The 17893-nt window shown below is 43.6% G+C and overlaps 1 protein-coding gene across 4 annotated transcripts in view; it reads left to right on the top strand.

The window, feature by feature from the left end:
• The window catches only part of LOC309520994 (uncharacterized protein), a 45926-nt gene extending 33430 nt beyond the window's left edge, over nt 1-12496 (top strand). For all 4 annotated transcript variants that reach the window (XM_082203111.1, XM_082203108.1, XM_082203109.1 and 1 more), the window contains exons 3-7: nt 3166-3217; nt 4046-4148; nt 4273-4436; nt 8583-8828; nt 10022-12496. In XM_082203111.1, the coding sequence (XP_082059237.1) occupies nt 3166-3217; nt 4046-4148; nt 4273-4436; nt 8583-8828; nt 10022-10783 (1327 nt within the window). In that variant the 3' untranslated portion in view covers nt 10784-12496. The remainder of the gene's footprint in view (nt 1-3165; nt 3218-4045; nt 4149-4272; nt 4437-8582; nt 8829-10021) is intronic.
• Nucleotides 12497-17893: the final 5397 nt, after the last annotated feature.

Here is a 17893-nt window from a genome sequence, read left to right on the forward strand (position 1 = left end):
TCCCTCTCGGCTCCTTGCAGGCAACCCCGAAGGCTGCCACCCCTCCTCTGTTTTTAAACTTAACCCAAAAAAGAGGAGCGCGGTAAGGCTGTATTCCTTAGAGCCCAAGCCGGCCTCACTCTGTGGGGTTGTGGAGCTCACTTGACCAGTTAAGAGCCAATGACTGTCTTTATCTTTGGTGGCCGACAACTTGTGTATCCCTGTACCCAGAACGTGTGTGTGTGTGTATTTGGGACTCAAGTACCAAAAAGAGTCCCTTTCACCATTGTCAACCATCTTGAACCCTACGATCAGCAGGTGAGGCCTTGTTGGTGCTGCCACCACTGGTTGCCATTAACCTGTGATAGGGGCCTTCTTGGTGGTGGCTCCCCATTTGTGGAATGCCCTCCCTGGTGAGGAGCTTAAAGGTAAAGGGACCCCTGATCATTAGGTCCAGTCGTGGCCGACTCTGGGATTGCGGCGCTCATCTCGCTTATTGGCCGAGGGAGCGGGCGTACAGCTTCTGGGTCATGTGGCCAGCATGACTAAGCCACTTCTGATGAACCAGAGCAGCGCACAGAAACGCCGTTTACCTTCCTGCTGGAGCGGTACCTATTTATCTACTTGTACTTTGACATGCTTTTGAACTGCTAGGTTGGCAGGAGCAGCGACCGAGGAACAGGAGCTCACCCCGTCGCGGGGATTTGAACCGCCAACCTTCTGATTGGCAAGTCCTAGGCTCCGTGGTTTAACCCACAGCGCCACCCGTGTCCCTGGTGAGGAGCTTACCTGCCCCTCATTTCTAACTTTCAGAAGGAATTTTAAAACATTCCTGTTTTAATGGCTGAACCTGGCAGCCCTGTCTGAGATAATGTTTTAAGCATGCTTTTGCTATTGCACCGTTCATGTGTTTGCTGCTTTGGGCTCCTCTGGGAGGAAGGACGGGATATCAATTGAATAAATAAATGAGTGTGTGTGTGTATAGTTATTTCCATGAGTAAGACAACTCCTCCTCCTCAGTGCTCCCCCCCCAAAAAAAAAAATGTTTATGGGTACTCTCATTTTCCTACTTATATTGAAATTCTGCCTCTCAATGAGGCCAAACTTAGATTCACCAAATGTTTAGAGGTATGTGTATCCTGGTGCACGCCCTCCAGATAAAAGCTCTTCTACTACCACTACTTCTCAGCGATAACTATAATATGTCCAGATGCTACAAACAGTGCAGAATTCAGCTGTGAGAATGTTGACTGAAGCAAGTACTAGGAATTCCCTAATACTGACTCGGAAAGATCTTCATCAGCTGCCTGTTCATTTCCAGGCTGAATTTTATGTGCTGGTGTTGACCTATAAATCAAAGCTGGCTCTTTTACCAGTGTCACCTAACATTGTTCCACACTTTCTAGGAATTGACCCTTCAGTGTGACAGCACCTAAACTTTGGAACTCCCTGACCCTTGATATTAAGCACTGTACTACCCTCAGCACTTGCTAAAAATTATTATTATTATTATTTAAGCAAGCATATCCAGACGTATAAATATAACATTCATTTTAAAATGTCATTTTATTTCATAATGTGTGTGTGTGTGTGTGTAGATATATTTTTAATTCATGTTAATTTTAATCTGAAAATTTTAGCCTAACTTGTTTTTAATGCTGGTTTTTATCAGTAATTTTAATGTATGTTGTATCTAAACTTGCTTAGAGGTTTTGATATTTAAGTGGTACATAGGTAAAGGTAAAGGGACCCCTGACCATTAGGTCCAGTCGTGGCCGACTCTGGGGTTGCGGTGCTCATCTTGCTTTATTGGCTGAGGGAGCCGGCATACAGCTTCCGGGTCATGTGGCCAGCATGACTAAACCGCTTCTGGCGAACCAGAGCAGCGCACGGAAACGCCGTTTACCTTCCCGCCGGAGCTGTACCTATTTATCTACTTGCACTTTGACGTGCTTTTGAACTGCAAGGTTGGCAGGAAAGTGGTACATAAGTTCTGTTAAATAAAAACAAGTAAAATTAACATAAATGACTTGGAGTAGAGGTATCTAAATGAACAAATCTCACTGTGTCAGCCGGCCCAGCTCCTTAGATCAGTGTGAAAGGCCCTTCTCATAATCCCATCACCAAGGGAAACACAGCACAAGAACTTCTGTTATAGCACCACCATTACTGAAATCCTTACCCCCAGAAGTACACCAAGTGCTGACATTTTTGATGCAAGGTTAAAACATATCTGTTTGCCTGCATGTATTATTATTATTATTATTAATCACCCACCCTTCACCCTAAGATCCCAGGGTGAGTTACAACATTAAAACACAATATTAAAAACTATTTAAAACAAGTTACCATAACAAAAATAAGGTGTATTCTGAAAAATAGACACGTGTTGAAAGCCAGGGTAAAGAGATGCATCTTCAGCATTCTCTGGAAGCTGTACAATGAAGCTGCCAGGTGCACCCCTGTGGGGAGGGAGTTCCACAGCTTAGGGGCTGCCACCAAGAAGGCCCTCTCCTGGGCTGCCACCCTCTGCGCCTCTGAGGTTGGAGGAACTACCAAGAAAGCGCCCTCTGCTGATCTTAGCACCCAATAATGTTTCTAGGGAAGGAGCCAGGTCTTTCAGATATTTATTCATGACATATTAATTCGTTGCTGTATTTGGGCATTGTATTTTACTTCTAGGAATGTAATGTGCACTTTTTCCCGCTTCAAAAATGGAACACCACTGTGGGTAGCCTGAATTTTTGACTGTCTTTCTTCCTAGAAAAAGGTGAAGGACCTTTTTCAAGCCCGAGGGCCACATTCCTGTCCAAGCAGTCTTCTGAGAGCCACATGCCAGTGGAGGGCGGGACCAGATGCAAAAGTTGGTGGAGCAATCCATGTACACTAGGCTAGCTTCTACAAACATACACCTCTCTCTATGCTCCACCCATATAAATAAGACACATGAGCAGAGTTCAAGGTCGTATTCCAGTCCAGCGACAAGCAGAGCCTGTGGTGGGTTGTGGCCTGGGGAGAGTTCTAAGGCCAGATAGAGAACCCCTGTGTCAAAGGTTCCCATCTCCTGGTCTAGTAGATGATGCTGAACTTCCAGCTGCAAGGGCTGCTGAAATGTGCATAAATGTGACGTTTCCTCTTGCCTCTTTCCCCCTCCCTCCCCTGCTCCCCCCACCCAAACCCATTCAGGAAGAAATTGTGTCCCAAAAGGAGCTCTTTGGATGCACGCAGTGACCAAGAGGTTAGTGCTAATAGTTTGTGGTCTTGCTGGTTTGTGCAGGTTCTTGGTTTTTTCCTCTCTTTGATTCTTGTTGTTGTCTCCCTGAAGGTAACAACAACAACAACAACATTATAATAATTTATCATTTATACCCCGCCCATCTGGCTGAGTTTCCCCAGCCACTCTGGGCGGCTCCCAATCAAGTATTAAAAACAAGACAGTGTTAAATATTTAAAACTTCCCTGAACAGGGCTGCCTTCAGATGTCTTTTAAAGATAGGATAGCTACCGTATTTTTCGCTCTATAAGACGCACCGGACCACAAGACGCACCTAGTTTTTGGAGGAGGAAAACAAGAAAAAAAATATTCTGAATCTCAGAAGCCAGAGCAGCAAGAGGGATCACTGCGCAGTGAAAGCAGCGATCCCTCTTGCTGTTCTGGCTTCTGGGATAGCAGCGCAGCCTGAATTCGCTCCATAAGATGCACACACATTTCCCCTTCCTTTTTAGGAGGGAAAAAGTGAGTCTTATAGAGCAAAAAATACGGTACTTATTTCCTTCACATCTGAAGGGAGGGTGTTCCACAGGGTGGGCGCCACTACCAAGAAGGCCCTCTGCCTGGTTCCCTGTAACCTTACTTCTCGCAATGAGGGAACCGCCAGAAGGCCCTCGGCGCTGGATCTCAGTGTCCGGCTGAATGATGGGGGTGGAGACGCTCCTTCAGGTATACAGGACCAAGGCCGTTTAGGGCTTTAAAGGTCAGCATCAACATTTTGAATTGTGCTCAGAAACGTACTGGGAGCTAATGCAGATCTCTCAGATGTTGACTTGGGAATGTTTTGAGTTGTAGAATGGGATCCAGAATGCCGCTGTTGATATCAATGAGCTGCAGCTGGTGATGCCGAGTCAAGAGAATGAAAACAACAACCACTCTGTTGACGGGAATGGAGCCGGTAAGCAGCAAATGTATAGGGTTTGCCACGGTACTCTGTACAGAACAGTACTGCTGCAAAACCAGCAACACCCTGATGGTATTAAACTATAAATAATAATAAGACATATTTGTGTTTTCTGTAGTCACTTCCTACGATGGCAGCATGGAGTGCTCTCCTCGGCAAACAGACCAGGATATACCTTCTTCAGTGTCAGCAGTGACCACTGAGTCTGGAAGCGACGAGGTGTTTATTATTTCAGCCAGCCCTGGAGCTGGTGGCTTAAGTTTCACCTCCTACAGAATACAGGTAGAGGAACCTTTGGTGTGTTTTCAGTGAGACATTTTCAGTGAATGAGATCTTGGGCTGTGTTTTTAAGCATGTTTTCCCCTTCCAGTTGTCTCAAGCTTTGATTCACATGTGCATGTTCAATCAGTAGTTCTCAGATGTTTCAAAAGCCAGGACACACCTATAACCTCAAAATGCAAGGTGGGACCCACTTAACAATGTTTAGCTACAACTTGCAACCTTCAAATTTTGTTAGACTACAACTCCCATCATCCCTACCCATTTGCCATACTGATGGGATATGGGACTCCAGCAACAATTTTGGGGCCACAGGGTTAGCCACCATTAAATTATTTTTGTTCTAACAAAAGGCAGCACATATTTTAAACCTGTGCTACCTACACACACACACACACACACACACACGGTGTAGCCATCTTGGTCCCTCCAGATGTTGTAGACTACAATTCCCATTATTCCTGATCATTGGCCTTGCTGGCTAGGATTGATGTGGGTTGTAGTACAAAACATCTGGCGGGCAATGTCCACACAAATACATTGACCAAGAGAAAAGGCACAGATTTAAATGAAATTCTGTGAGCTTTTCGTCATACAGGAAAATACTGAAATAAATTCTCCAAATTCCCTGGTGGTAGAATTGTGACTATAGTCTACTGCCTAGGATAGGAACATGCTCCCTATCCTAAATCAAGTCAGAACTTCGCAAATAAGTACTTGTTTTCCACTTAGTTGCTGTCGTTCTTTTCTTTTCTAGATGTTACGCCAATGTTTATGGGGGTGTGAAATTTTGAACCTTGACAGTAAAAAAAGATCCCAGGATCACCTTCGCTTGAAATGCCTGTCTAGACAATGTGAACCCGTAAGCGGATTTGGGAAAGGGAAAAAAAAGATTATCTAAATCCTTTTACTGAGAAGCAACTGTTGGTCAACAGTGGCTCCAGGATTCCTAGGGAGTGTGAGTCCGAGCTGTGATCATGGCAGGAGCCCAACGCTTCATGGATGAAAATAGGGACATGCTTGTAATTCCACTGTGCTCATAGCCAGAGTCAGCACCCAGCTGTCTTCTGTTACATTTTTTGGGGTTGTGTTTTCATACCACCATTCTGCGTAACATTCAGTGGCAGCTGGATCAAGCCGCCATTTTAATTTCCCACAATGCCTCCAGTGAAAAATGGTGGTTAGGGCAGCCCCATGGTATTGCTTGGGCACTGCTGCTCTCTGATGCTGTTGTCTACACCAGGTAAACCCCCCCCCACCACCACAGCAGTATCCACTAACAGAGGAAGGGGCTCACCAATGGAGCATAGGGTGGTCGGATGCCTTTCTTTATAGAGGTCAGTCATCTATTTTTACAGCTGTCCATGATTTACCATTACTAAGGAACAGGAAATAAGAGCTGTCTCTAGTAACTAAAGGTGGGATCTAACTAAATGCTATTTAGAACAGACCCGTTGAGATTATTGAACCCAAGTTAGCAATGTCCATCAATTTCAATGTGTCTAGGACTAGCATTGGAAACAACCCATTCTTGGCCGCTTAATGGATTGCCAAAAAGGGGGGGGGACAAAATATTTGCATAACCTTTGCTAGTACATGTGGCTGCTCAGCCTCATATCCAGGAGATAATTGTTGGTGGGAGCTTCAAATCCCCTCCTGCTCTCCTTTGTTATGGTTATTGACTTAGACTAGACAGCCCTTCAAAAAGAGGACTTTTGCACAGAAGCCTGTCCTCTGACATCTCTACAAAGAGGAAAGTCCTCTATAAAGCATGAGACGTGGTCACCCTAAACAGGAGCAGTTGGGAGTTTATGCTTCCAGCAAGAAAGCTAATCCACCACTGTTGAGAGTCAAGAGTGTGTCTGTCCAGGAAATGAGTTTTGAAATCCATGTAAAAACTGATTCTGTCTTCTAGAGATTATTCCAGTAGTGTTCCACTTCTGGGGCATAGGGGGAGCCAAGCTGGCGATTCCAGATTAATTCTCATGGCATTATAAGGTGTTAATACTATTCCAGAGATATGCCCAAGCCATTTGATGTATTTTCAGCTTTCTTTCCTTTTTTATTCAAATCAAATCAAACCTTTATTGCATTAGCATACAGCCATAGCAAAATAAGACAATACAAAAATGCTAGAGACAAACAACCAAGCAAAATACAAGGCGATATTGCTGGCGTAATGACATTTAAATTACCCTAAGACAATAATGCAAAGATTTAGTTGCCAGCGCCAAAAAATCTAATATGCGGATATATATAAAAAAGTAATAAAAAGAATTAAAACAGGTCCAGGCCTAGGACACACTACCCTGTCAGAGTAGCCCTGAGTTTCAGAGCCTGCACTATGAAGATTGCCACCCCACGTGAAATTTGGGGATTTGCGTCCACGAGAAGCGATTTCAAACAGTCTTCCTTAGACGTAATGGTGGGCGGGATCAGGAGGAGGAGCTTAGATCTTATTGGCTCATAAATAGGGCAATAGAAAAAGAAATGTATGAAGTCCTCTACTTCATTCATTGCGCATGGACATAGACGCTGAGTAATAGGGGTCTTAGAGTAAATCCCCTGGAGGAAGGCCATGGGTATAGAATGGAAACGGGCCATAGTAAACGCTCTTCTCAGATTGGGCTCTGTCAGTTCTATCAAGTAGTTGGCAAGTGATCTTACCACTTTCACTTTAGGGAGCCACATGGAGAGGCGGGCTGTGGTGGACTGTGCCCGGTCCATGGCCTCGTCTCTTATAAGAATCCAGGCCCGGATTTTATGTTGGTCCCAAGATGACAGCGTGTCAAGACCTGGGAGGGAGTAGCGTGCAATAATAGTCTCCATGGCCTTGGACCATTTGTTGCTATGAGAACAAGTTAAAAAGGCTTGCCTGGCTAGTAGGGAACCTGGGGCATTGATTAATTTACAATAAAAACTAATAATTCTAATGTGGGCTCTCGCAACAATGGAGGGGAGGCCCAGTTCTATTCTTAACTGTGCAGCAACCGAGCCCTTGGGGAGACCCAGTGTCTTTCGTGCAAAAGAGTTTTGCAGAATCTCCTTTTTTATTATTTTAAGCAATTCACAAGTGTTTGTGATTAAGACCATTGTTACTGCAAGAATCAGTACTGGAACCAGCTTTGAGATGTAGGTTCCTGAGGGCAATAGGGGTCTCCTAACAACTCTCAGCACCCTTAGCAATGTACAGTTCCCAGGATAACTTCAGAGAAAGCCATGACTGCTTGAAATGGTATAATACTTATTCAAATGCATAGTGTAGATGGGGCTTGTGTATGTGTATACTGCAATTTTTAATCTGCAAGCACTATTTTAGACTGAAGGTACATGTGCTTGGCATGTAGAAGGACCCTGGTTCTATGCTATTTATAGGAGCAGGTAACTACAGTGGTGCCTCGCAAGACGAAAAGAATTTGTTCCGCGAGTCTTTTCGTCTTGCGATGTTTTTCGTCTTGCGAAGCACGGTCTGTCACAACTGCGCCTCTGCAAGCGGCTTTAAAAAAAAAGCGCAAGACGTTTTCGTCTTGCGAAGCAAGCCCATAGGGAAATTCGTCTAGCGAAGCAACGCAAAAACGGAAAACCCTTTCGTCTAGCGAGTTTTTCGTCTTGCGAGGCATTCGTCTTGTGGGGCACCACTGTAGAGAGACTGGTGCCTGTGAACTTGGGAGTGGAGTTTCCAGTCTGAGGAGTCAGCGGTACAGCTAGGGCCCAGCCAGTATGGTCAATGTTCAGGGATTATGGGGACCGTCTTCCAACATCTGGAAGGCACCACACTGGGGAAAGCTGATCCAGAAAAGAAGCATATGTTTTTGAGTCAGAACAATTGCTTTCATTCATTTGCAAAATACTGTGAATTTAATCAATTGATTAATCAAGTAAAAGTCACAGAACCATAGACTTGTAGAGTTGGAAGGGACTATGAAGTCATCAAGTCCAACCCTTCAATGCAGGAATCTTTTGCCCAGCGTGGGACTTGAACCCAAAACCCTGAGTTTAAGAGTCTCATGCTCTACCCAACTGAGCTATGGGATTTTAATTGGGTCAGAGCTTCAAGTATGGATTTTAGAAGAAAATTCACTGGCCAACTGGATAAAAGGTATCACATGCAGTATTTTCGTTTTGATTTATCTGTCTTTTTTCAATTAGGACAGAAAACTGAAGAGAAGCATCACGAGTCCAGGCTCAGTTTCTGACTGGCTGACAGCAGGTCCAGCGGAATCTGGCATCAGTGCTACAAATATCGGGGTAGCACAGACAGAGAGCCATTGCCCAACTCAGCGAACATGGCGTGCTCGTACTTTTCATGACTTACTAGCTCCATTGCCTCAGCTACAGAAAAAGTGGTGCAGCTGGGCTACTAACAGCCCTTTCACCAAATTGGTTAACAGCAGTGTAAGTATTTGTAGAAAGCCCTGGGGATGCAAGTTGAATGTGTCCTGCAGATCTGCTGTCAAAGTTTGATCCAGTGGCTCCAGGTCTAGCCTGTTTCCCCTACTAGTACTGTCATGCTTGCATGCTCATAAGAATCTAGCACCTGCAAGTCAAGTAAGGCCCAGTGTGGGTGGCCCATGGGGTCATTTTCACAGAGCCATGCCCATCTGTCACACATGTAATGCCATCTATGGCATCAGGTGTGGGGCAGGTAAAGGCACAGCTGCAAAGGAAGCCTTTAAAGGTAAAGGGACCCCTGACCATTAGGTCCAGTCGTGGCCGACTCTGGGGTTGCGGCGCTCATCTCACTTTATTGGCCGAGGGAGCCGGCATACAGCTTCTGGGTCATGTGGCCAGCATGACTAAGCCGCTTCTGAAGAACCAGAGCAGCGCACGGAAATGCCGTTTACCTTCCCGCCAGAGTGGTACCTATTTATCTACTTGCACTTTGACATGCTTTCAAACTGCTAGATTGGTAGGAGCAGGGACCGAGCAATGGGAGCTCACCCCGTCACGGGGATTCGAACTGTCGACCTTCTGATCAGCAAGTCCTAGGCTCTGTGGTTTAACCCACAGCACCACCCGCATCCCTAAAGGAAGCCTTTACAGGAGCCTTAAAAGTTCCCTCCCAATTGATCCTTGGCAAACGTGGCTTGCTGTCAACACCCAACAGCTGATAGGCACCAACAGCAAAGCCTCACTTGAGAACTCTGTAGGGCAACCAATCTCTGCCCAGCTAACCAGTACTAACCAGCTGAGTGACACTTATAGCAAGCCCTGCATAGCCTATGGTCAGGATTGATGGGAGTTATAGTCCAGCAACAACTTGTGGGCCAGAGGTTCCCCATTCCTGACTTTGATTCTGTAATAGAAAAAAAAGAAAAGAATGGTGGAAACCTTGTGAAATATTAACAGGAGTTTTCTTACCTTCAGAACACTCCTTCCCATATGTGCATGCGTGTCTCCCCCCTTTTTTGCTTTGACCTTTAAGTCGTGGGAAAGGCAATCACGCACAAGGCAGAGAAGGAAATGGCAGTGAAGAAATAGAGCAAAATGACCTCTTGCTCCTTTTTTAAACGACTTCTTAAGAAATATTCACTTGTAGTTCCCTCAGATCTGATTATCAGAGTTGACGTTATGATTGCTCCTGCCAGGGCTTTTCTGCATCCACGAAAGACCAGACTGCAGCTACTCGGAAAGTAACTTCAGCTGCAGAAATAGACGGCATCTCTGAACCGGCTTACTTGGACTCATCGGCCAGCGCTGCATCTTACCCACTGACGTATTCGGCACAGAAACAACGCAAGCTAAGCAACAGCTGCAACTTGAAAAGATCCCGTTTCAGAAACCCTTACTTTGGGTTTTTAACAAGTTCTCCCGACTGTAACCAACCAAGGCTGTCTGATCATGCAAAGCACGTTGGCGCAAGATCTCCAGTCAACAGTCCAAGCCAGGGAACCGAAGACCTCCTTGAAGGGCCCCTCCAGTTCACAAGCAACATAGTCAATGGCTCAAAATCCAAGGAGCTCTCATTGGAAGTGGATAAACCCAAACCTGTTTTTGTTATTTCTGAGGAAGGGGATGATCAGCAGCCTTTGGTTTTAGCAGAGCATGTGAATCAATGTGCAGATGCTTTATCTGAGCCAAATGTTATCCATAATAATATGGGGTTGACCATTGCAGATGAGCAGCCAGTGGACCTAACTCTTCCAGAAAGCTCAGTTGAATCCACCAGTATCAGAGCAGACCTTGATCTTTGGGGACAGTACCCAAATTCACACAGTGATTCCCTGAAGAGTTGCAGTGGTTACAAGGATAAAAACTATGGGCCTGCTTCAGACACTGGCACCACTAATTCTCATCCGAATTTTGATTCCTTGGCCTCTCACCGGTTGTGTCAAACTTCAGTTCAGTAACTCCTCCAAATATGGGTATCAGAACTGATACTGAAGGTTGTAGGTTTGTGCAATTGGAAGCAATAAAGACACATGTTCCTTCTGAGACGGAATGGAAGCTGCATTGTACGTACAACGTGGAGAATGTGCTTGGGCAGCCTTGACTCTAAATGTTGGAATAGATTGTGTGTTAAGTTATACCCTATTCCATTGCCACCTCTCACTGAGATGCATCTAATGACTGTTAGTTTTTTGTTGACTTATTGAGAGCTTATCAAGACTACCAGGCTGGTACTTCTTACAAAGAAGACAGGCTTTCTTAAAGTTGGTGTGATGAATATGGAAGCACTGTCTATTCCCACACTATACCAGGAAGCAAATGGTCAGGCTTTCATTGAAAAGAGGCATGCTGTTTTGGACATAATACTTTGAAACATATCAACCAAATTCTAGTCACAGCTGGAGGAAATCGCACAATTCCTTACTGAAGTTTGATTGTGGCTTGGACAGGGAAGTGGCAGTGAGTACCAGTTAGAACTGTGTTTAGCAGAAGAAACACACACAAAGAAGTAAATGGTTAGCTACATGAGCACAAAACAAAATGCACAGCACCTTTGCTTGGTTTCTTTTATACTGCATTTGTGTGTAAAACTACATTAGATGTGAGACAGTTAGGATTGTCAAGAGTCTCATTAGCGATGGTAGTTCTGGCTATTCTTAAGGACTGCATTATAAAAGGATTGCTTCTTTCCTAAATCCTGCAGAAGGCTCTGCCACTTGGGGTAGGAGGATTTTCTCTGCATGTGATGCAACATACAGTAAGTACACTAATAGTATCATCTGGGGAAGGTCCTGGCAGCTTTGGAGAGATGAATGCACACTTTGGTAAAACACACACTCTCATTGCACATTATTCAAAGAATACCAGCTGCAAGGAACTAGAAGCTCATCAAACCTAGCTAACTACTGTTAGGACAATTCACAGTGGCCAGGGCCAATATGCTTGCCTCATATATGCCTGTTCTCACTGCAGCAATAAACACAGTTCCAAAGGTTGTCCCCTGTTTTCTTCTACACCCATTTTTGCCCCATAAACACTGGTGTTCATTGTTGCAAAGATCATAAAGAGTGGAGATGCAACTTAAGAATGGGGGCAGGGGAAATCCCAACTGGCTGCAGTTCCCTGTCACGCACATCCATGCATCTCCATTTCAGAATATTTTACCTCTTGCAAATATATACATGGCAAAATGCTGGGTGGTAAATCATGAATAAATCTGCTATTACTGGGTAAACTACAACCAAGCTATGCACTAGTGTTGTCAAAAATGCATTGCCACGCACACATTCTCACAATCCCAAAAATAAATCACCAGGGACATTGCAAGTGCAGCTTCCCGTTGAGTTAAACATCCATACAGATTTTGCAGTCCTTGGTCTGGTGGTCTAGTTTTTTCAAATCATCCTTAGACATTTGTCAAGGGTTCTTGGGCGCCTAGGAAGTAAGTGTGTCTTTGAGGATATTTGGGGTATGCTTTGCTCACAGCCACAAAAAAAGTTGCTTTGAGGTCCCCAGTATTCCTTGAGAAAGCAGGTCATGTTTGTCAAGTGCTTTAATAAGTTGCACCCTGGAGCTATTTTTAGCATGTGATGAATATTCTGTTTGTACTGTGTTGTTTTTTAAACATCCAATCTAGCTAGTTATTGCTGATAAACACCTATTTGCTTCTTCAACCATTTTGTTTCCATTACTAAATAATGCATTACTGTCACCACCAGGGCAGTCTAGAGACTTTTCAGCTTCAAGCAGCTGTGCAATTCTGATTCTAATGAAGTGTGTATTCTAGGGCTGAATGAAAGGAAAGCCTGCTAGTTTGATTATACCTAATAGCCCCTTAAGGATTTTAATTGCTTCCCAATGGTAACCTGGTAAGAAATGTATAATTACTTGCATTTCTTCAAAGGGCTTTTGCTATACACGAATGGAAGGGATCACATCTTGGGGAGATCTCTGCTTGCACCTGGTTTAGACAGCTGAGGAAGGCTTCCAAATATTTATTGCAAAGCAGATGCCCTGGGAGGAATGGGAAAAATCTAACCCACTCTATCAAATGGAGCAATTTTTCATTTTTGCTATGCTTAAGGAGCCTTAAGTCTGGCTCCTCCTAATATATTTAGCCTTGATTTTGCCCAGACTAATTTATGGTTTCACCTGCTGTTTAAATTTCCATCTGCTCTATCTTATCAGTATTGATAGCAGTTGTGCAACATTTTTTGTGTGCGTGCGTTTTAATCATGCATGTGGTCTCTATAGAAATATGAGTGGTGGAGTTTAGCCATGGCTATGGACCAAGTATGAACCACATTTACAGTGCCTTTGAACTTGGAATTTTCATACATTTCTCCTCTTCATGATTAATGGGTAACATCCAGAAGTCAACAAGTAGTCTTTAGCTTTTTCTTTTTAAACAAACGAATATTGTATGGCTCTGCAAAAACAAAACAAAACCCACAACTGTTTGAGATACCAAGGGGTCTATTACAGTTGCAGCCCTATGTTAAGGGCAAGACATTCCACTGTTGCACTGAGGACAGAGGGAATGGTATTGTGTCTTAGAAAATGGCTCAACAAATGGATTTGAAACTAGGCAGTGTAGGAGAGGTAGGTCTAAAATGTAACTGGTGCCAATCATATGCAGTCTACCTCCCACTGAGTTCAGTGGGGTAGACTCCCAAGGTTTGTAGCCTGAGGTTGCAATCCTATACATGTTCTTAGCCCAACTGAACTCAGTGGCTTCATGACTGTGCTGTAAACTAAACTATATGCAAACTGTCTTCTTGACCTTTCCAAACAGTTTAGTCTTGCTTCTGCATTGTACATTAAGGTTGGCAGCTATGAGTGGAATGGGGAATTCTACTTGGAATTAGGAATGGGTACTTGAATGAATGAACTAAGTTGGTCAATAAAAGTCTTTCCCTGCTCCCTTCCGACACGCATTCTGGACCGCAGAAAAGGAAAGTAGCTTCTAGATCCATCTTTTTTAGCTTTTTACCAAAATATGTGGTTTGATGAGTCAACAGTGTGATGCAGCAGCAAAAAAAGCTAACGCTATTCAGATCAAGGGAAGTAATAGTACCACTCTTCTGCCTTGGTCAGACCACACCTGGACTATTGTGTCCTGTTCTGAGCACCACAATTTAGGAAGGATGCTAACAAGCTGGAACATGTGCAGAGGAGGGGGAACTATGATGATCAAGGGTCTGGATACCAAGCCTTACAACGAGCGCTTGAAGGAGCTGGGTAAGTTTAGCCTGGAAAAGAGAGAAGATATGATAGCCATCTTCAAATATCTTAAGGGCTGTCACATGGAAGGGGGAACAAGCCTGCTTTCTCCTGCTCTGGAGGGTAGGACTCGAACCAATGGCTTCAAGTTGCAAGAAAGGTGATTCTGACTAAACACACAGAAAAACTTTCCGACAGTAAAAGCTGTTTGACAGTGGAACAGTCTCCCTTGGGAAGTTGTGGACTCCCCTTCCTTGGAGGTTTTTAAGCAGAGGTTAAATGGCCATCTGTCATGGATGCTTTAGCTGAAATTCCACCATTGCAGGGGGTTGGACTAGATGACCGTTGGGTCCCTTTAGATACTATGATATTGGCCCTTTCCTGCAAAACTGCTGCAGCAGCCAGTAACTCAGCTTGGGCTAGACCTTGGAGCTGAAGTCCAGAGTCACACAACAGAGGGCCTCAAAAAATGATCATCCACAGATCATGGGGAAAGCAGAAATCAGGACCAGTCACAGTATCATTCCATTATTATTATTAAAACATTTTACATCTGAGGCCAGGTGGTCACACATGCCTGTGTGGAATCGTGGTTAGAATGTTGGACTAGGACCTGGGAGACGAACTGACACACAGCCTAGATGCTCACTAGTCATTGCCTCTCAGCCTAATCTAGCTCACATGGCTGCTGCAGGGATTAAATGAGGAGGGGGAGAACCATCTACACCTCCCTGGAGGAAAAAAAATGGAATGTAACTGCATTAAAAAAATGTACACCACCCTAGAAGCCCTTGTCCGCACTCCTCTCCCTGCCATAACAGTATGTGTGTAAGTGTGTATAATATATATATAGGAAATTAGATGTCTTCATACACAGTTCAATATCACATGAAGTAGTCCAAAATTTGAGCTTTAATGGCAAAAGAAAGGAGGGAACCAAGCCAAAATAGAAACTCAACAAAGAAAAAGAAAATAGAAGCAGTTTTCATGAGTAAACTTTTTAATCCTTGACATTGCCACAAAAAAGTTGGAAGAACTATTTGCCCACCTTCTTTACTGAAGAATATCCCAGAGAAGGAGACTAGGCCTTATTTAGCAATACACAATCCTCCCTGTTTTCCACATCTATCCTAAGAACAGACTAATCCCCAACTCCCAGTGTTTTGTCTCTCTCTCTTACAGAAGGGAGGTGAAGCCTGTACTTCAGAGAGGTTAAAATATGCCAAACCATTTACAGTTTTTAAACATCAAGTAAACTTTTAGAAGTTAACACATTAACTAAAAAATATCACCTGGCCAAACCATACAATTTGCTTTTTTTTTTTTTTTGCTTTTTTTTTTAAAAAAAGGACTAAAACATGTAAGAGTATGTAATACCCATGAACATAGGTGCTCTTCAACCCTTAAAAGAGCATATTAAAGATTAAGGGTCAATTCAGCCCCACCAACATTGGCAATATTAATTATTTTCATTCTTTTAAAAAAGATACAGCGTACGCACAAAAAACCCTTTTCATTCCATTGCAATACTTCAATCGCCTAATGCATAGAAAAAGTAGATTTAGTGTGTATATATGTGTGTGTGTGAGGAGTGTGGTGGCATCAAATTCACAGCCCTCTGATGTGCAGCACAGCCGATTGCTTCATTTCTTTTTACTCATAACATGGTATTGATGTGCCCAGAGCAGGAATATACGTTCCTAATGTGAACCATCACAAGTCAAGTATAAAGCACCTAAAGCACCATTTTTTCAGGGAAGTGGGGAGCCCATAATTTTCAACCCATCCAGCAATCGAAAGAAACTCTTTGCTGGAAGCCAATTCTGAATACAGGAAGAAGCAACAGGGAATGCAAAGCATGTCCTGGAGACAGATGTGCAAGGGGCTCCCTTTTTTCACATATGCAAAAAATGTGCTCTCATGCACATGCTGAGCTGAAACAGAGACCAAGCAGCTGGAAATGCTCAGCCTTAGAGGATTCCGTAACTGCAGACTTTTAAGCTATTTTTTTCCAACGCTTTAAACACACGCACACAACAGAACTCAAGTGTCAGAACTGAAACTAAATGCACATTTTCCATTTGTCAACTTCAAGGATTATTCCAGACCAGCTTTCCCCTTAAAAATAGGCCATTCCATACTATTTTGTATTTTGTAGGTACTAAACAGGCATCTTAAAGCCAGATCCACCCATTCTTCCTGCAAAAGCCTTACAGATGCAAGTTCAAGATAGACACTTCACTCACCCTCTTCATGCCTAATATCATATACTCACATCGCTAAATGTTAGTAACTACCCCACTGATTGTGAGCTTGCAACTTGGCAAGTTATAGGCTGCAGTTTAAGTGAATCCTGTTACTACAGAAGAGTTTTAAGTGCAAACTGCTAGATGACCTAAAACCAGAAGATAATTCCACTTTTAGTATCCTGACTGCATGTTTGAGTATTCTCCCACAAAAAAATAAATTAAAAAAATCTCTTTATAAAGAAGGAAAAGTTAACCCCTACTTCTGACATGCTAATATTTGTGATTGTGGGAGAAGCATTCATACATGGAAGTCATCATTGCAAACTGAAATGATACATGCTTGGAACAGCATTACCCAAATGGATTATCCTGATTGTAACAAACTTGTCCTTATGCTCTGGACTGATTTCTACTCTACCAAGTACAATACAGATATGCAGACATGTAATTGGGTACTATTACATAATTTATAATATTGCATATTTGTCTATCGTTTTCCTGGGTAAGTTTTAAGTCAGATGGGTTGGGAAGCCTGTTTAAGCAAGGACTGCTCTAAATTTAAATGTATGCATGAAGAAAAAGCTGTTATTTTGCTTCTCAAACACCATGCTATTTCCATGGCAGTAAGCTGCTTCTTGCTCTCTGTTGACGATAGTTGCCAGATTTGTGGTCCAGCACACCAGCAACAGTTCTTTTAAGTGAGAGTTTGAGTTAAGACAACAGCAGTAATCAACTAAAAACATTCTTCTGTCCTGTGTATGTCTTCACCCTTTTCTTTCGGAATGAAATCCAGCAGTAATTCAGATTTCCCAAAAGGTAACGTATTTTACATTGTGCGGTATTGCCTTTTGGTCTTTCCAATGCCAGGACACCGTTAACATTATTTCAGGAAATGAAAGCACCATATATTCTAAGAATACAACTTGACATCAGGCTGGGCTTGGGAATCTGTTTCAAACTTACTGGTAACATAGAAACCACTTCCCCGTAGCAGTTTCCCATGTTGGACTGGAGATATGTAGGAAAGGTGGACCTAAAATAGTGTCACAGGCCAAACTGCAGTGGATAGATATAGCATGTGTTCTTCCCACCCTACTCTCCTGCGTCTTCAAGTCAGGGAAGTGAATACAGTTGTACCTTGGCTCTCGTACTTAATCCGTTCCAGGAATCCGTTCGACTCCCGAAACTGTTCGAAATTTCCTGCACTCAATCGGAAGCCGTGTCGGACGTATAGCTTTCGAAAACCGGAACACTCACTTCCGGGTTTTTGGCGTTCGGGAGCCAAAACGTCCGAGTTCCGAGGCGCTCAAGAAGCAAGGTTTGACTGTACAGGGAAATGGCTCCTGCGCCACTAACGGGATGTGTGGACAGGGTTCCCAGATCATGAACCCAGATTTAAATCTACTAAGCCATGTTTAGGATGCAGTCTAGAGCATCCAGTCAATTGACTGCATCAAGGTTTAAGGGCACTCCACTTAAAATTTTCCTATGGCTACAAGTGAGCAGGCGCTCGTTATGTTAGGTTGGCGTTTTAGGGTGGGGTGGGGAAATATGTTTCTCTTACAAATGGTTTGGATGTGGTTAGTAAACCATAACACT

Source organism: Podarcis vaucheri, assembly GCF_965113315.1.
Source record: "Podarcis vaucheri genome assembly, chromosome: 16".
Classification (NCBI taxonomy): domain Eukaryota; kingdom Metazoa; phylum Chordata; class Lepidosauria; order Squamata; family Lacertidae; genus Podarcis; species Podarcis vaucheri.